The sequence below is a fragment of the Solanum lycopersicum genome, chromosome 1 (genome assembly GCF_036512215.1).
Source record: "Solanum lycopersicum chromosome 1, SLM_r2.1".
NCBI lineage: Eukaryota > Viridiplantae > Streptophyta > Magnoliopsida > Solanales > Solanaceae > Solanum > Solanum lycopersicum.
The window spans coordinates 83,885,125-83,905,695 of record NC_090800.1 but is presented as its reverse complement, the minus strand read 5'-3'; the positions used below and the strand labels follow the sequence as shown (position 1 = coordinate 83,905,695).

The window sequence follows — 20,571 nt, the reverse complement described above, 5'->3', positions numbered from 1 at the left end:
TTGGAGATTTATGTTGCTTGACTTTACTCTTATCTAATTCATTACTCCTGAAAATACAAAATTTGTTTAGAATATTAGTCAAATTACCTGCCTGTGTTTAGATTTGTTCACCATACCAGCCAAAAACTCGTAAAGACCTTCGTAATATGTTTGATCAGTTTATTCACCCGGAATGATTCTAGACAGCAATATGTTCATAAGACTACTTTCTGAATCCTGATTCGGTTTAATTATTAAGACTTTATAGAGAATGAGATCACTACATAGCTTTGCATTATGAAGCATTTCAAGTACTTACACATTTGATCTCATTAAGTATGCAGCCAAATAGTAAAACGGAAATAGATGGACATCCATAGAATTGCTGAACAATATTTTATGTACATTAGGTTAAATTTCTTATATAAAAAAATCTTTTATTACAACAAATGGCCATTTGGCACTTTTGTTTTACAAATTTTGGCTAATTTCCTTCTTCTCCGTCCTTAATTTTTCGTCTTCTCTGCTCCTTTTACTGTTCTTCATCTTCTTCATCGTCATTCTTCTTCTTCTTTTTAAATTTGATGTACTACAAAAACATGAATTGTTTCGAGTGAATTATATATCAAAAGACTCGAAACATTCAGAAAATTTCATATCTAAAATTTGAGATAGTTTAGAGGAGATTTTGAGTTAATCAAATTGAATGTAAATATGTACAAATAAGTTATATTCAGCTTTTTGAATATATGATAATTAATGTATATGTAAGTCGCAAGCTATATTGTATAGTTATAACTTTTGACAATTTTTTTTTATGTAAATAAAATGTGACTATGTTTATTGTAAACTAATTACTTTATCATACATGTATATTCGAAATTGACCCAATTTCCCCCCTGTTTTGGCTGTCTGATATAGGCATGTGCCAGAACCACATGGACAATATGAAATCTTAGGGAGTAACCGGGGCCTCGGGTGGTCAGACTACCACTGATAGAATCAACAAAGTAACTAGCAGAGTAACCGGGGCCTCGTGTGGTCAGAGTACCACTGAAAGAATCAACAACCGCCACTCTCCCTGGAAAATAGTCAAATCCGAATTAGAATTAGAAATTTACGGTGAGTATTGAAAATCAAATTTTAGCATCACAACAGCACAACAGAAAAATTAAAAGTTAGAACTGGAAAAAAGTTGTATGTATATGTGTTGCTGAAGCCGAATATATAGAGAGTGATGGAATCACAACTGCTATATCTAAATGTAGCTAATAAATAGTAAATGAGACAACAACAAAAAGAACGCCAGAAATTAATGAGGTTCGACAAACTTTTGTTTTCTTTTGCCTAGTCCTCGGACACAACCAACCAATATTTATTTCACTCCAAAAGAGTACAAGTGAAATACTACAAGAGAGAAAGAAAAACAAATGCCTTGGTAGATGAGAAGACAAGTTAGAGGTGTTTTACAAATGAATTAGGAGCTACCTATTTATAGGAGTGAATTCTTCCTATTGATGTCATCCATGACATCACAATATGTTAAAATGTCAAGATTTACCTTGTGAAATCAATTTATGGTTGAACCTAAATTTCACTTCAAAAGATGCTATCTTGACTTTTCTACCAATGAAGAATTATCCTCCTAACTACCAAATCTTCTCATTAATCCATTTTTGAATCTTGTCAAATTTAACAAATCTCCACCTTGGCAAGATTCTCCATTTTCAACTCTCTCAACAACAATTTTGATTGTCTCTTCAACCTTAATCTTCAATGTTCAACAATGTTGATCAAGTTCAAACAATGTTGAAACTTGACCGTAGTCACCACTTTTGTCAACATATCGGCAGGATTATCTGTAGTATGAATTTTTTGCATTATGACTCCACTATCTTCTATGATTTCTCGTATGAAATGATATCGGACGTCAATGTGCTTCGTCCTTGCATAATAAACTTGGTTCTTGCTAATTGAATAACACTCTGACTATCACAAAATATTGTGATTTCTTCTTTTCCAATACCAAGCTCTCTAAGCAATCCTTGAAGCCAAGTTGCTTCTTCGCAGCCTCTGTAATTGTCATGTACTTTGCCTCAGTGGTAGACAAAGCAACTGTTGACTGCAAAGTAGACTTCCAACTAACTGGTGCATTTGCAATAGTGAAAACATAACTAGTACTTGATCTTTGTTTGTCCAAATCACCTGCATAATCTGAGTCACAAGATCCAACAAGATATTGACTATCTTTCTGCTCGAAAACCAAACCAACATCTACAGTATCAATTGTTGCGGAAGCCGAATATATAGAGAGTGATGGAATCACAACTGCGATATCTAAATGTAGCTAATAAATAGCAAATGAGACAACAACAAAAAGAACGCCAGAAATTAACGAGGTTCGACAAACTTTTGTTTTCTTTTGCATAGTCCCGGACACAACCAACCAATATTTATTTCACTCCAAAAGAGTACAAGTGAAATACTACAAGAGATAAAGAAGAACAAATGCCTAGGAGATGAGAAGACAAGTCAGAGGTGTTTTACAAATGAATTAGGAGCGACCTATTTATAGGAGTGAATTCTTCCTATTGATGTCATACATGACATCACAATGTCAAAATGTCAAGATTTACCTTGTGAAATCAATTTATGGTTCACCTAAATTTCACCTACAAAAGGTGCTATCTTGACTTTTCTACCAATGAAGAATTATCCTCCTAACTACCATATCTTCTCATTAATCCATTTTTGAATCTTGTCAAATTTAACACTATGTTCTTCACCTATAGGTGGATTCGCATCACAACTTGCCGGCAAATTATGATGCTGGGAGAATTATTATTATTATTATATTATTATTACTTTTTTTTCTTTTGCAGATTTAGAACAGTATAATGATCAAGTTTCATGCTTCTGATGTCCACAAATATATGATGTTTGGACAGAAAATATGTTTATAGATGAGCCTACAATATCCAAGACTGGACATATGGCGTGGGAAAACTATTTAAAATTAGGCTTTGAGCCAAACTCATACTTCAAAAACTAGCTTAGACGGAGGAGGATTGCGCAAACCTCATAAAGTGAGTAGGAGACTAAACATCTCATCAACCACGATGTGAGACTTTTTCATTCTTCAACATTACAGTATGAAAAGAATTGTTATGGTTTAGCCCTTATTGATATGTTGCAATCAGATTGTTGGCAATATTTGTTGCATCATTTTTCAGATAAGAAACCAAGCATGGGCTTCCCCTCGCACCAACAACCCAGTCACATCTATTGTTGCAAGGCCTCCACGCCAAGTGACGTTTTTGATAATCACATATACAGTTCATATATATTAGTATTATACTAACAAATATATAAACAAGTATTTGTAAGAAACTAATTGCTTAGGTATTTGGAATTTGACGAAGACTTATGGTACTCCTCGTTATTTACAGTGCTTTAGTTATCACATTAGTTGGTTATTGTTATACTATGTTTTCCCTAATATTATCTATGTCCTCTCTGCTTTTGTATTTTTTTAGCAGCTCTCATGTTCTTTACTCGAGCCGAGGATCTCTCAGTAACAAACTCTCTAGTTAGGGACAAGGTCTGCATACACTCTACCCTCCCCAAACTCCGCTTTTAGGACTACACTGGGTTTATTATTGTTGTACTTGGAATTTTGACTAATTTATCTTTTACAACGGATAAACCAAGGTGATAGTGTAAAAACCTATCACATTATCAATGTGTCTAACTTCCCCTAATATTGTTAGAGAAACGACAAATGCATAATATGATATTTCTCTTTTTGATCTAAATCCATCCACATTCACTTTGTTTATAAGATTAGCGAATTTATAAAAAAACAAACTTAAAATTTCTCTTATTTATATTTGGTTAATTAGTCACACCATTATTAATGATTCTTGTCATTTGCGATTAAATTGAAACCAATTCATTCATATCTCAATTTCCCCAAAGTTAAGCTGAAATCTAAATGCCAAGAAGTAACATTTCTCCATCTATATAAAGGACTTGAAGCTTGTTTAGCTGAAAGGTAAGAAGCAAAACTAGCTATAGAAATACCAACTTTTCAAGCAGATGTAATGTCCATGTCAAAGAAACAAGCAAACAAGACCATTGTTTATTTTCGGAAGAGAAAGACAAATGAAACCGTAAAAGAAGTTGCTAATGTTGTTGCATCCTCTGCTCAACAGGTATCGTTTTCTTTAATTTCCTTGTTTAATGTTCTATGCGATTCACATTTCAGATCTCTTATAACTCACAATCAAAAAATGAATTCCTGATTCTCATGCTCTTATGAAATATAAAAAATTAACTAAGCGGAGCGACAAGGGTTTTACATCAAAGGGAGAAATTTATTTTTTTCCCTAATTTAGGTGATAGACTGTTGGATTGTTCTTTTGATTTAGAAAACGTTACATCTAAATTTTATATATTTGTTACTCTGTCAAGTTGGTTCTTGCTCATGTTGGGAATTTTTGACTAGGTCAAAAATCGAGTCTAATTAGTCTTCATCCTGACCTGTCAAAGGTTGTGCCTACAGATGGATCCCTAATCCCTAGTAGAAAGTCTTTCCTACTTGTCTCGACTTCTAATGTGGAACTTTTTTGCATATCTAATTATTTTGCCTCAAAATAAGTATAGTAGGACACATTGCCAAGATTCATAGGTGTTAGAATTTATAGGTTGGATTGGTATGACCAAGTAAGACATGGGACATTTTGGCATTGAGTCGATGTATTACTTTTCGTTTTAATTATTTTTACCCCTGACCCCGACCTCAACCTTGACAAAAACTTGAGACTCAACCTCCAGCCCTACCATGACCTAGGACCCGACCCTTGACCTCGACTCGAGCTCTGATGCAGACCTTGACTGAGGAGTTTACCTTGACCCTAACCAAAACTTGGGATTCGACCTGAGACTTGACACCTTGCATGACCTCAACCTGAGACTCGACTCCTAGCCATACCCTAACTGAAGACTCGATCTTCAACCGACTCGACCCTTAACTCTAAGACACGATCATAACCCTGGTCTCAACTAGGACACGATTCTAATCCTAACCCCAAGTTAAAACCCAAGACTCAACCCCTGACCCGATGTTGACTCGATACCCCACCCCTCGACTCGAGACCTCACATTGACTTAGTCCCGAGATCTATATCCCCAAACCCTTATTTAGGACCCGACCACTGATCAAATGTTTGGACCCCCACCCCCAACCCTGAAGTAGAATTTGAACCTTGGCTTGACTAGAGATCTAAACCCCAAAACTTGACCTAGAACAAGGATCCAACCTAGGACCTTGACATAGGATTCAACCCTATTCCTATATCTGAAGACTTGACTCTAATCCTCAATTTAGGACTCAACCCCGACCTTGACTCAAGACTCGACCTAATAACCAACCCTAACCCAAACTTGGGACCTTACCCTTCTCCGGACTCTGACTCTAGCCTTATTCCCGACTTAACCTTGATAGATAATTGCACCTTAATCCGACCCTGACTCAAGACTTTAACCCCGACTTAACCCAACCTTGAGAATCTGTAGTATTTATGAAGACTTGTTGTGGATTTGGTTAAAAGGGAATAATAAAAGCTAAGTCAAATTGGGCAGGTTGGGTTATGACCCATCATTTAGCTTATCTTGACTCAACCAATATCAGCCCAAGTAAGCTTTGGGCATGGTTGGACTTTCAAGGCGTGGACACCATGGGGATCTTCACGGGCCACAACAACAGAGCTACTCTCTGCCATTTTCATACTCTTCTAAATAGCTTGATAATTCGTTATCATTTGGAAATAATAAAGTAAGTATGACAATAATAGAGAAAAATAGAGAAGGAGAACAGAAAGTTAATGTGGTTTGATCAATTAACTTACATTCAAAGGAAGAGACGAGAATCCACTATGTAAATGAAAAATCATATGGCAGAGGATTAAATATTTATGGGTGAAGCCGCCACAGCAAATTGCCAATATATAGTTTAGTTTTTGAATGATGTACATACAATTATCAGTTATCTCTTTTTTGCATTGTTATTTTTTAGCAGGAAGCAAAAACTATTGAGGAAGGAAGAGCATACTGTCCCGATAGCTCAATGTTGAATATTCAATCCAAAGGCAAGTGTTTTGTTTTCTTCATTTTATTTACAATGTTAATTCTGCATTTTTTTTACGTCCTAATTCATTATGTACGTATATAGGTGGAGGTGCTGTAAATGCTAAAACTACGAGTGATAATTTGGAGAAAGAGCGCAATACCTGGAATCCTTATGATGAATCGACAAAGGAATCTTTATTGGTTCAACCAACACAACAGGAGACGAATGAGATCCAGCTTCCTCTTGTAAGTAATCGCATACACTCTACTTTCACTTACTTTCCGTTACCATTGAGAATTGTGGTGGGATGAATAAAATTTCAAAGTACTTACTCCTTTGGCATCACATGGTCCAAATCTGGATATACCAGTACCAGAAACTGGGTGGTAACAAAAAAAATAATAATTTACACAACCTTATATTGTCTGTTGGATAGGTTCAACCTATTTTTTTTCAAGTATTTGACAATAGTTATATCATATATGCTACTATTATAAAATTATGAATTTGGTTATGTGTAATAGTAAGTAAATTCTTTTACAACCATATTTTTCTTAATCTTATACAGTTTAGATTTATTATTTTTTTTAAAAAAAAAAATTCAAAGTAAAAATTTTTCTTTGAAGAAAAAATGCAGCTTACCAGACATTCAAAGAAACTCATCACATAATGTTTCTTTGAAGGATCGTCAGTTGGAAGCTAAAATATTACTACTACTAAGCTTATTATATAGTGAGACAAAGAAGAAATTTTGATAATTCTTTCTTTATTTCTACCGTTAGGTTCATAAGAGGAACATTGACTATGCGATTAAGCCATTGGAGTTTGCAAAGGACTTGGGAGGAACAGCACAAAGGCTTGCAAATACAAGAGTTCGTGAGAGCACCTTGGATGCACGAGAAGGGAATGTGACTCGTAAAGAGAACAACAAGATTATGAGTATTGCAGATAATCGTGCTCAAAGAGAAAATAAAGGTATAAGTATCTCTGAGAGAAGTCATAATTCCAGATCAGAAGAAATGGCCAAATTTTTGGGAACAAGCAATGATCATTCTAGTGGCCAAAATTTGCAGTTCCAAAACATGAACCTAGTGAGTCCTAATTATTTACTTATTAAGCCAAGTACAATAGTTCATCCATCCAGGATTATTGGCCCATCAAGATTCAGTCCGAACCATGTTCAGAAAATGCAGAGGGCATCAGTGTCTGCGCCACGTAATTTCTCTTCAATGAATTTACTAAAGGGGAATGAAAATACCTCAACATTGACCGGTGAAAAATTACTAAATGACCAAGGCTTGCTTAGTACTGATCAGGGCTTATCGCCAGAAGAACAAAGGCTGCTGCAATCACCCAACAGCCAAGTTGGTAACTATCAGAGCATGCAGAGAAAGCCAGACTTTTCTTATCAGAGATTGCTAACAGAGGGTGAAGACATCTCCACCCTGACTTATGACCTATATGGAACACAGCCCCCTAGTACTCAGCTCAGTTTGTCATTAGGAGGACAAAGGGTGCAGCAATTGCCCACCAGCCAAGTAGGAAATGATCAGCTTGGGAAATTATCAGTAGGACAAAAAGTGCAGCAATTGCCCATCAGCAATTATCAGTTTGGGGATTCATCAGCCGGACAAAGGGTGAAGAAATTGCCCGTCAGCCAAGTAGGAAATGATCTGTTTGGGAACTCATCTGCTGGAAAAACGGTGCAGCAAAGGCCCATAAGGGAAGAAGGAAATGATCAGCTTGAGAAGTTATCAGCAGGACAAATGGTGCAGCAATTGCCCACCAGCCAAGTAGGAAATGATCAGCCTGGGAAATTATCAGTAGGACAAAAAGTGCAGCAATTGCCCATCAGCAATTATCAGTTTGGGGATTCATCAGCCGGACAAAGGGTGAAGAAATTGCCCGTCCGCCAAGTAGGAAATGATCTGTTTGGGAACTCATCCGCTGGGAAAACGGTGCAGCAAAGGCCCATCAGCGAAGAAAGAAATGATCAGTTTGAGAAGTTATCAGCAGGACAAATGGTGCAGCAATTGCAGATCAACTCACAAAACCATCAGAATCAAGTGTTGCCGCAACCGGAAGAAATATCCTTCAGGGAACTGCTGGCAAGAGATGACATATCCTACATGGATTTGCTCACAAGAGAAGATTTACAAATATCATGGATTTGAATTGCTTGATTTGTACTCTTCCAGACATGTCTTTAATGCTTTTTTCTTCTTGAATTAGTAGCTAATATTTAGTTTTTGAGGTGCAGTTGGACCATTTATCAAAGACAAATTCAGCAGACAATAAGCATATGAGTGAAAATTGAAAACGTTGGAAATAGTGATATCAAAAGTTTACCAGCACATTGTCTTTTCTTTCAAATTATATTCAGTCAATTCATCCAATTGATATGCTTCTGTTTCCCCTGAGTTGAGGCATTTTGGACAGCAATTGAAAGTTCACTTCATACTTGCCCATAGTATTTCTGTTGATAATAACATTCTTCATGGATATAGCCCTTTAGATACAAAGCTAGGGTTCCTATGATAGCTTTTCAGAAGCAAGCAAGACGGTGAAGGGCATTTTTAATTGAAAGTCAATTACTCCAAGATACGCTAATGGCTAATGTCTTGCTTCATATTATATGCTATTTGAATACAGTTAACACAGCCCCCAAAGGTACCAGGCTGAGATGTTGGAGCACCATACGCACAAGAGGAGACGTAGGATAGGGTGTCTAATGGGAGGGTTAGTGTTAAATTGAAAAATAGAAATTGGGTTAGCTCATGAAAATCTAAATTTACTTTGTCAAATTTAGGTTATTTTTATATATGTTATAGTTATAGTTTGGTGCATCAGATTTGTATAAATCGTTGACAACCTCTTATTAGCATAAAATACTGGCAATTCCTCTCGATTCAATTTTATGTGTGTGTATATCTGCATAAAATTTGAATTTGTATATAATTGAATCGAAATAAAACATTTGTATGTCAAATCTCTCTCACTTTATACAATACAAATTATACATGGTAATTTGTATGATCTGTATTTGTATAAAGATGGGGAAAGAAGCCAATGACAATTGTTTGCTACGGGTTACAATTAAATCAAATTGTGGTTATAACATTTAATTTGAATATAGTTTGTTATTACAATTTAAAATCAAGTTGGGTTATGACACGTATAATCTCAATACTTTTAATTTGAATTTCAACTCAAGAAAAAATAAAAAAATACAAATAGATAAATCAATAGAGTAAATTGGGTTTTTAAGAGTGAAGGCATGAATGCGCTGAGATTGACACAATTCAAATTATTTTGAGTTTAGTCTGGCTTTAGATCTCTTAGAGATATATGCAACACATTCTCTGCAAAATTTTGGTGGAAATATAGAACCCAAGATTCTTTATTGAAAGCATTCTTGGATGCCAAATATTGCAAAAAAAAATTCATCTTGTTGCTAAGAAGTGAGCTTCTGGGCAATCTCACCCTTGGAAGAGGCTCATGGATAGCAAAGAAAAGGTGGAAACTCTTATTCTATGGTAAATTGGCAAAGAAGATGTATCGTTTTGGTGGGATAACTGGACTATTCTACGTCATCTTGCTAAACTAGTGCCCCAAGAAGACCTTGTTGAAAGATATCTACAGAAACAACAACTGGAATATTGTGAAGCTTAGAAGAATTTTGCCACAAAATGTGATCAACTCTATTGTCACTATTGAATTCAATAATAGTGAACTTGACCTTCCTATTTGGACTCCTGATTCTAATGGTAATTTTAACAGTAAGTCTGCTTGGTATATAGCGAGAACAAAGAAAGGGAAAAAATGTCCAGCAGGGAGGCGTTATTAGAGACTGCAGTGGAGGAAATATGATTATTGCCTTTGCTGAATTTTATGGTTATTGCTCCAATAATGTTGCAGAAGCTAGGGCATTACGGAAAGGCGTTAACATATGCAAGGCTGCTGGCATGTTTAAGGTGATAGTGGAGTCGGACACAATGTTGATTATCGATTTACTCAATGAAAAACTAAAAAAACACCTTGGCAAATCAGCCAGACTATAGACAAGATTTTGGGAGATATTAGTTTTAATCATGTCTACAGAGAGGGTAATTCTACTGCTGACCATCTGGCTAACTTGGGTGAGGACTCAAAATGTTCTTCTATCTTCACTGAAGCCACTTCCTTACCTTCTAAACTTCAGATTTCGAACCAAGAAAAACAAGTTCATCAGTGATGATTACTGACAAAATTGATCCTTGTTTGATGAGCTCTTATCGACGTAAAATATCCTGTTGTTGTGACGTTTCTTACAGTAGAAGGATCATTCAATCTCAAATTGGTGTTGTTAACCGTATGGGCAACAAAATGGTTATATCCAACCTACACTTTGTTTATGAGGCTAAGCTTTATGTCTTCCTCCGTCTAATTATGATTTTTGGTATATATACAGGTCGGAGTCATGCCTAAACTCCTTCATCTTTACGATGGATTTCTTGAAAAAAAACACTATAAAATTCTGAGCGAGTTACCTATACTTGGCTCTTTTTGACATTCTTAGAAAGATCGCTGGATGCCAGAATCAGCCTGTGTAAATCCTGATTGAGCAACAAACTGCATATAATCCTTAGGGAGCTTTACAAAATATATCAAAGTTAAGATGCTTGACATACGAAAAAACAAAAACTGAGTCCTCAGGAGTCAGGATGCTTTCTTTCCTTTGTTACAGCTTATTTTAAAGGGAAAAAAATTAATTGCAAAGTTAAACATACTCAAGTCCCAAAGGTCGAAAATTGGAAGATTTAGAGGAAATGGGATTTCCAAACCATCACTAAACAGCAAAACAATGAAGAAAGCTGTTACATAGTGTCATATCTAACATGAAGTTCAACATTCAAAACATCAGCAAAATCCAAGATCACATATACTCATTAACTGCAACTTGAGACTGATTCAGTATCAAAGAAGAACAAAACGTCCTTTCCTAGAAAGTTGGGGTGGGCAATATTTACATCAAAATTATAGCAGTGCTTCAGATGTCATCAAAACCAAGAGGGAATCCACTTCGCACAATCACTGCTCTGGAATCAGTTGGATGAACAGTCCTTGGCCCAGCAACCAGGCTTGCCACACTTAAAACAAGTTCTTGAATTGGAATACTGTACTCCTCCATCAGCAGCAGAGCGTTGAGAAGACGACTGTGGACAATCTTTAACCCAGTTGCCAGCATTGCCACATTTGAAACTAGAAGCGACTGAATTGTTGATTTTGTTGGTTGACCCATCAATTTTTGGATAAGTCTGAGAGCTGTTAGATGAATTTGAGAAGCTAGCATTGGTCGTGTTGTCATTACACCATTTGAAGAATCCACAACCTCCCTAAGAACAGTAACAACATATTAGCAGATATAAACATAATGAATACATCGTATTTGGGCTACCTTCCTTTGATACCACAGAAAACAAAAGAAAGAAAAAAACAAAAAAATAAAAATAAAAAATAAAAACAATAACCTCCGCAGACACTTTTTTCTATGAATCTGCAACAAATATACTTGCTGGTAAAGACTGGGAATTGAAATTGAACACTTAGATTGTTGTATGCACATGTGCTAGAGCACAATGCACAACATCTTTGGAGACCTCACTTTTCAGTAATTGAAATCACTGCCAAAGTTGGTCATGTTCCATGATGTATATACAACATGTTCGTTAGGGTGTCCCACATTAGCTGAGGAAGTGGATTGTGCTCTCCTTTAGATAGCTTTGATCAATCCTTCAAGAACTAGCTTTCTAGATTAAGTTGAGCTAAGGTTATTCTCTTGACATAGTATAAGAGTCAAACCCATCCCTATTGTTGTGTTTACTTATGTTTTGTAACGACCCTTCTTATCATTTTTAGTGTTTTATCTTCTGTGCATCGTTTAGAGCGTTCTTATAGCGATCCCAAGTCATTTATGACTTGCTGGGACTGACAGATCAGTCACCTGGTCGTTCGTTTGGTTATTGTGTGAGCTTTAGTATTTTTGAAGCTTATGAACCTTGAACGATCATTTTCGATCAAAAGTTCAAGAAGATGACATCAGAATCCAATTCAGACGATTCCATCAATTCTGGAAGGGTCATTTTAGGCTAGTAGCATTGTCAACATGACACCCAAGTTTTCAGTGTGAGTTGGTGTGATTAGACGTTTTAACTTTAAGTTAAAGTCTAAGTTTGACTTTAGTCAACATTCTGAGTAAACGCGCTCAGATGAGAATTCCGTCAGCGCAGCTAGCTCCGGAAAGTCGAATTTGGTCTAGTTTGACCCTTCTTTCGTGTTCTGAGGTTTTTGATATTTTTCCGTGCCCTTTTGTGGTTTTTGACTTAAAATGGCCAATGGAAGTGTGACCCACATTTTATCAAGATGACCTCTGATGAAAATTTTGACTGCGCCATTGAGTCCGGAATGTCGACTTTGGTAGGGTAGCATATCTGTTTTATTTTTATCAGGTTCCGAACGGATTCCGAGCACCCGTCGGAGACTTTGAAGAAATTAGACAAAGCTGAAATCTGGTGCAGCCCTTTAACAACCAGAATTTGGGGTTTTAACGACCAGATTTTTGGGTTTATTAGCGACCAGCTTCGTCCTTATAAAAGCCCAATTTTCAGCTTTTATGTTTTACTTTAAAATTGCAATATATTGAGCTATAAAACTCCAAATTGGCGATTCAAAAGGCTAAGTTGTGAGGCTTTTCGAGGCAACGCATTGGTGGGCTTGGAATCTGATTTAGGGACCCGATTTGAGGTAAATATTGTGTTTTAACTGCTGTCATAGCTCATTTTCGAGCTCAACTTTTGGGAAACTTTTAGAAGGTGATTTTTTGGTCATTTTAGGTCCGAATCTATTCAAGAGCCTATATTGTGGGGGGTTTCGTGAGGATCGTCGTGGTGTAATTGGTTTAGGCAGTTGGACCTTTATTTTTGGTAAATTCTTGTAAATAGCTGTTGTCATTGTTGCTGATTTTTAGCGTAGAATTTGGGTTTTTGGTTGCATGTTCATGTTGGAACTGTCTTGAGTCCCTGATTGTGTTCCATTTTGGAACACAAGTTTCGAGAGTTGTTTAGGACCTTTATTTGGGTTAATTCTTGATTTCTCAACACATATCCACTTTTTTCGTTTTGACCGCGAGATTGACCCGTCTTCGTTTCTTGCAATTTTAGTGTTTAAATGACCGTAATAACGTTGTGACTCTATTTTTGATAGTGTATCAACGTTTCGAGGCCTTTCAGAAAGGAAAAGCTCCGAGGAAGTGATTTTTGGAGCGCGCATGATCTGTGTTCAAGCAGGCTACAGTTTCCCTTCTTAGATTGAACTCGAACATGTGAATGCATGTTGATTAGTTGGGATTTGGGTTGGGTAGTTATTGGATCATGCATAGGTGTTAAAAATCATATTTTTGGCCTTTTTCTGAGAATTATCGGGTAACTGTGAGCATGTTTATTGTTATTAATTGACCTTTTTTGCTATATAGAATACTTATATGTTGGAATAGTGGTTATCAGAAGTATGTTGGGCCTTAGTTTAGGTTTGACTAGGATTTTCCTTAAAAATGCATGATTCAAAGTCGGTAGGACTTAGTTTAGCCCCGACGTTGCTCAGAAGGCTTAAATCCTTGTAAACTGGTGTAGCATACTTGAGTCTGATAATTTGGTATTTAGCTAGATGATGAGCTTGCTCCAGCGATAGTTATCCTTATTTCTTCGATGTTACGGCTTCTCGAGTTACGTCAGTGACAATGAATTCTGCTCCGCGATTCAAAGTTGAGTTTCGATTCGACTTCAAGGACTTACATTGATTAGCTAAGTATGGATGGTGTTCCATGGGTATTTATGATTATGGATAGATAAAGACTTTTTCAGCAGCTATATCGACATCTTTGTCGGGTATCTGGATTTAAGGTTCGGCCTTGATCATCCACATACTTATGTAGAGCATCTGGTTAGAGGCCCGGCCTCAAGTATTTAGAGCATCCGGTTAAAGGTCCGGCCTCAGTTACTTATATTTTGCAATTGGCTACTTGTGTAATTCTGGTGAGCGTCTGGTTCAAGACCCGACCTTCGTACCGTCAGATTCTACTATTTGGTTCGGTGTTCTTTGGCTTTGAAAACTATTCTCCTTAAGTTATAGTTATTTGTGTACTCGTCGGGCTTATGGGGGTCTGTTTTGGTTTTTATTTAAACTTGCGCACGAGTGTACCTTCTGGGCTTATAGGGGGTCCAGTTAGGTGTAGTTAGCTTATTTATATTAATTTAGTTAGATCTTTATACACTCGTGTGCATTCCTATGTTACTTAGCCTTCCGTTCTTGACCTCTAGTTATGTGATTCCGTCGTTTCATATTGCTTTACTTTTCTAGTTCAGTCGGCCTATGATGCCTACTGGGTACCTATTATTTGGTACTCATGCTACGCTCTGCATCTATTTTCGTGTTGCAGGTTCGAGCACCAATAGCCAGCGTTGATTGAGTTTGGGGCATTTTTGGTTTGGAGACAGGGGTGAGCACACGACGTTTTGTACTATTTCAGTCTCCATCTGTTTATATAAAGATTTGTCTTTTACTTTTCGAGACAGTCTAGTTTCGATGGTCCACTGTTGGGACTTGTACTCGTTTTGTTGTTAGCTCTGTATTAGTGACTTCCAGGTTCTGGGAGGGATCATTAATTGTATTTATGTTTTGGTTTGCTTATGTTGTTATAATAATGTTGCTTAGTCTTGTTTAGTTTCTACCCATACACCCATTTCGTGTTGTTTTGGGTTATGATTTGGCTTACCTACTGGTGGGTTATAGTAAGTGCCTTCATGGCTCGAGAAATTGGGTCGTGACATGTTTGGCCTCCTCTTATGTTATCCGCACTCAAGTTGAACAATTTCTGGAGTGCATGAAGTGTTAAAAGTAACTCACGTTGGTTAAGACATAAGTTACTATCTCCTTGTAAGTCCATTTTCTTAACTGTGATTAAGAAATTAGAACCTCAATGGTTCAATCAGTCATACTCATATTGAGTTCTCATTGAACTCTAGATGAGATCAGTGTTGTCAAGGCACACTTAGCCCTGAAGCGATGCTCAAAATGTGTTGAGCACTTTGCTTCACTTAATTTATGCTTCAGTGTTGCCAACTTGCCATCAAGGTTCTAAGGCATGCTTTTCCTTGCTAGTGAGCCTCTTTTGAAGATAGGACACTAAACATTGATATTTCACCTTATCGTTTTAAAAAAATAATTTATTTGTCATTCATGCTTAGAATTATTAGAGTTGGACTAAAAATATATATTTGTATTTTTTTTCTCCCTTTGCGATTAAAGTTACGACAAACCTTAGAGCTTTCTTAAACTTGAAAACACTTGATGAGATCAAGCTATTCTGCAGTACCATCAATCCTCAGTTTCTTGATATAACCTCTATTCAAAGGCAAAAGCAAAAGACTATGTGCAGTCACAAGTTCAGGTGTGATTCTGTAAATAACCAAGAAATTTACGAGGGCTGGTGGAAAGAACGCAACACATGATATGTGTTTAGACGCACATCATGAGGCTTTGAGCCCTACTGAAGACAAAAGCATGATAATTAAATGGAAAACCAAAGTCAAGTTTTCACCTGAGATACCTAGTTCTCAATCCTCGCACCCTAATCTACTATTGAAGATTTGTGTTGTTGACATTACTCTATTCATTACCACCTGAATACAATTAGTTTACAATATATGTCCAATTTCCATCTGAGTTGTACAAATTTGTTTACAATATTTATCCAATACAACCTAAGTACAAAACTGTTCACCTAACCTGCCAAAACCTTGCAAGTGACCACTTGAGCCTTCTTTATTTTGCAGTTAACAACTTTACTCTTTTCTTTTCCTTCAAACCAATCATCCCTCAAAAGACTTGATCAGTTTATTCACCCCAACTGATTCTAGACAGCAATGAGCTCCTAGAACTACTTTCTGAATTTTGATTTTTTGTCATTATCAAGACATTATATAAAGCAGGAAATTAAGGGTAACATATCAACTGGTCTGGATGATTTAAAGGCTTTTGTGCAATCAAAAGAGTCTATGCTACACAGGTACATGTCTATGCATTGTGAAGCATTTCAAGTAGTTAGACATTTAATCTCATTGAGATATGTAGAGACCTGGTAAAACAGAAAAGGGAGGTGATACTAAACCTGATACAATGGGCATCGGTAGAATTGCTGACCAATATTTTTTCCTGTTTTGGCTGTCAGAACTAGGCATGTCCCAGAACCACATGGACATGAAAGTTCCGGGAAGGTGGAACTGACAGAGTAACTCGGGCCTCGGGTGGTCAGAGAATCAGTAACCGGAGGTTGGTCACACCACTGAAAGAATCCACAACCACCATTCTCCTGAGAAAGTATTCAGATCTGGATTAGAATAGAAATTTAAACAGTACTCGAAGTCCGGATACTCAAACTCTGGCACTAACAATAGCATACCAAAAACTAATAGGTTAAAACCAGAACCTACGTTGATTGATAGACACTATTTACCTTTATCACCTAGAAAATAAGTACAGATACAAATCTAGTAGCAAGCAAGTGTTGTACATTATGTTGAAGTGGTAGTACCTGTCTCATAGGGCATCTGTAGAACTTACGGCCGCGATTCTTCTCAGTATTGGCAGTGAGTACAAGGCAACTACCCATTCCACACGCACATATCTTCTCAGGAAAGCTCACAGAATCATCAGTCGGTGGATTTGCTTTGTATTTGTTGTTAATCGGAGTAGAAAAGGCATTTGTCGATACTTTTTGTTGGAGTAAAACACTTGTGTTCCCTTTCAGAACCGCTAGATAAGCTCCTTCTTCCACACTGGCATTATTATTGACATTGACTTTGAACTCTGGCGTGGTAACCGCGGAGGTGGTAGTGGTAGTGGTTACGGTGGCAGAGATTCGGCGACGCTTGGCAGCGGTGGAAAGGGCTTCTGCTTCTGCTGCGGCGACCTGAGATAGGAATTCTTCATCTTCAAAATCCGCCATTTTTCCTCTCTTCGAAAATTTTGAACCTTTGGGTCTCAACTTCAAAGTTGCTTCAACATTTTCCCGCCAAAATTTTCGTTTTTTTAATTTACTTTTCTTGGAAAACAAAGTTTTGATTGTGAACTTCAGTTCACTTATTATTGAATATTGCACATTTAACCTTTAATTCCTCTCAGACTTAACAAATTTGGTCCCCTACTCCATTATATGCTTTAGAAATATCAAATTAAATAAATCACATACTCCCTGTTTATTTTATAAATAAATCAAACTGAAAAAATATTAATGGGTTTCTAATGGATTTATAAAAAAATTTTACTAGGTTATTAGTTCGGTTTTGATTTTTAGTATTGGTTTATTGGGTAAATCAAGAATGCAATAAGATGGTGATAATTTATTATTTTACCCTTCTTAAATATCAAATATTAATAAGTAAATATATAACTAGACCCCAATAACTATATCAAATTATTAGTACTCTACCCACTTTACACAAGGCCGATTTGTTGTTACTTAAAATCTAAATACTAAATAAGGGTTCACAATTGTGGGTATTTGATTTTAGTTTTAGTTTGTACTTGTAGGTTGTAGCTTTTGCAAGTTTATAAAGGTCTCTATTTGATTAACATAAGAAATTTCATAACATGTTTTAGCGGTGACATGTAAATTGTAATTATAGTCTCCTTATTAATTTTTCCTTTGATGCAATTTTTCATTATCTTTCGTGTTTCACTATATCGAAGCATTTAGAGAAGTAAGAAGAAGTTATATAAAATTTTATAGACATTTTCTTATTGGGTGAATCAGAAACTAAATCGATAACGATCAAAAATCAATAAATCAAAAATCGATAAAAATATTTTATTGATTTGTTATTGAATTAGCATTTAAAGAAAAAAAAATTGAAAACCAGTAATACATAAAACAATGCACACCCCTACTTTACACAAACGAAAAAAAGGCTCGAGGAAAATAAAATTTTCTATTCAAAGTCGAGTGAGCGATAACAACGGCAAAGGCTAGCAAAACTTAGAATGGAACATTTTTTATTTGTATCTAACAAATTCATATAAAGAGAACCAAACATCCCTTCATCCTCAATTCACAACATAATTCAAAGGTCATGCAATCAAACTCCATTCACGAAAAAAAAAAAACACTCAAAGAAACTAATATGGATATAGATTTAAACTATATATCTTTAATCATATTAGTAAGTAATTAACTTACTACAACTATATATAAACCCTAAATTAAACTCTATATAAACCCTAAATTAAACTTACTCATTAAGATCAAAAACTTTAAATGTTACTAAAAGCAAACTCAAAATAAGTTGAGTGGAACCAAAGTTGGCAACCAGAATTTTCTTAGCATATATGACATAATACAACATGTTTAAAATGCATATTTTTCAAATATATCAATGTTATTTCTAAAAAAGGAAACTCAAACATAGCCCATCAACAATTTGATGTTTTTTGTGTGGCAAATTAAAGATTGTTTTGTAAGAGTAGTTGACATCAGAAATGAGTTTTCACATATAACTTTTAGACACACGTGCTTAAATTAAAAGTGTACCACATGATATGCCAACACATGTTTTGCGAGCCTAATGACATTAACAATGTAATCGTTTAAAAAAATGTGTTTTATTTTATTTTAGCTTTATCAGGTCAATTGCTAAATCATATAACAATATTATGTTTCTATATAGTTTTTGTGTCATCTGATTTATCATCATCATAATTTATAATTATCAATTTTCACGTGAGCAACAATCATTTTGAATTAGCTTAAATTTGAATCAATTAGTGTTAATCATATCAAATATTCCAATTAGTTTCAAAGCGTACGTAACATATATACCCTTCATTATTCATTAGCATTTTTTTTTTTACTGCCAATAATGATCTGATATTGATGGTGAGATGTTTATTTATATTCACGTAAGCGTATTCAATATTTTGAAATAATAGGTGCACTATTACGAAAAGATGTATTTAAGATATAAATTTGATCGGTTTAACATTTAGATTTTTAGCATTGAAAATCATTAACATTTTAAAAGTATAGGTCTAAAATTATTTTTTCTCTATCAAACCAATTAGAGAGGCGTTACCTAATTTTTTTAAAGGAAAATAAAACAAGAGAAATAAAAAATTCAAGTGTACGTTCACACATCTATGTCTAGATACTTATTAGCAAAAATAACACTATATTATATATATTTTCAAGAAGGGAGGATGAATTAACGTGAACCTAATGACCCCTCTTGAATACGCTATTTTATATAAAGTCAATTTTTCTTCTAAATTGATGAAATATCTTAAAGGATGATATAATTGACACGCCTCATATTAGTTACTAAGTAAAGTGCCTAAGATAAAACATTTAATTAGGTACATTTAATTTGTCCACATCAAAGTGAAAGTGAAAGAATTCAATTCGTTTTTCTCTTTGTAAAATGAAAACCCAAACAAACCCATAAATTCTTGGTGTACCAAACAACTAGCTTTCCATAATAGGAAACTATTTAAAGACTAGTTGAACCTCATGACAACTCAAATTTGTCCAAGAAACATTACTAGGGTATTAGCGGAGGCAGAGCTAGGTAGGCCCGAGGATTTTATACAAATATTTTTTAATAAAGAAATGAGTACTATTATTTATATCGTTAAATTATTTTATGTATTTATTCCTATGTATATATTTTGAGCTTCTTAATAAAAAACGTAACTCTGTTACTGAATGTTAGGGAAATGGTGAAATGATATATAGATGTGATGAAATAATGTCTAATCCTTTTCAAGTAAAATCATCTTATTCTTTATTTATCATCAATGCAATTCATAACTTTTTGTTAAATGTGACTCTATGCCTGTTTTTGGCAAGTAATTATGTGTCCTAATTAGTTAATTAATATATAAGATGTGAAGAATGGTTGCATCAAAAGAATAAAATCAACTAAAAAAAGAACAACTTCCCATTTCTGTTAAGGGAATCATTTGTCTCAAGTTGATGAGAAATTATAAAGTTTGTTTTTATAATTATTGATCTTTATTAAGCTTAGAGGTTATGGAGTTTGTGCAAGTAGTTAAATGTTATACTAATAATGACAAAACTCAAAAGGTGATCATTTTGTAGGATGTTTGAGGGGATTGGTATCTTTTTTCTAAGGATATAAGGTTTGCTAATTATTAATAATTTATAATAGAGATATATTTTTAACTATAATTAGAGATTGGTCCATGATTTAAATGAGTTTGGTTTTAAAGGGTTTTAGTATTGAATTTATTGAATATTTAAAATTATGAAAACGGGTAATTTAAGATTATGACGATTTGTAATTGAAATTTTTTTTGTTTGAATATGCAATAGATACTTTTTTTCTTCTCATAAATATATATTAAAGCTTCAG

The 20,571-nt window shown here is 35.1% G+C and overlaps 1 protein-coding gene and 1 long non-coding RNA gene across 2 annotated transcripts; both read right to left on the bottom strand.

The window, feature by feature from the left end:
- Nucleotides 1-342: 342 nt before the first annotated feature.
- Nucleotides 343-8,714, bottom strand: LOC104649738 (uncharacterized). Its single transcript, NR_136247.1, is given in 4 exon segments — nucleotides 343-568; nucleotides 848-1,060; nucleotides 6,270-6,488; nucleotides 8,459-8,714. It is a non-coding gene; the product is annotated as an uncharacterized lncRNA (long non-coding RNA).
- A 2,185-nt stretch (nucleotides 8,715-10,899) lies between these two features.
- LOC101256221 (uncharacterized) lies at nucleotides 10,900-17,211 on the bottom strand. Its single transcript, XM_004230031.5, has 3 exons — nucleotides 16,737-17,211; nucleotides 16,314-16,514; nucleotides 10,900-11,484 (listed from the first exon to the last, which is right to left on the bottom strand). Exons 1-3 carry the CDS (start codon nucleotides 17,148-17,150, stop codon nucleotides 11,194-11,196), a joined length of 906 nt encoding a protein of 301 aa, XP_004230079.1. The 5' UTR covers nucleotides 17,151-17,211; the 3' UTR covers nucleotides 10,900-11,193.
- Between the last annotated feature and the right edge of the window lie 3,360 nt (nucleotides 17,212-20,571).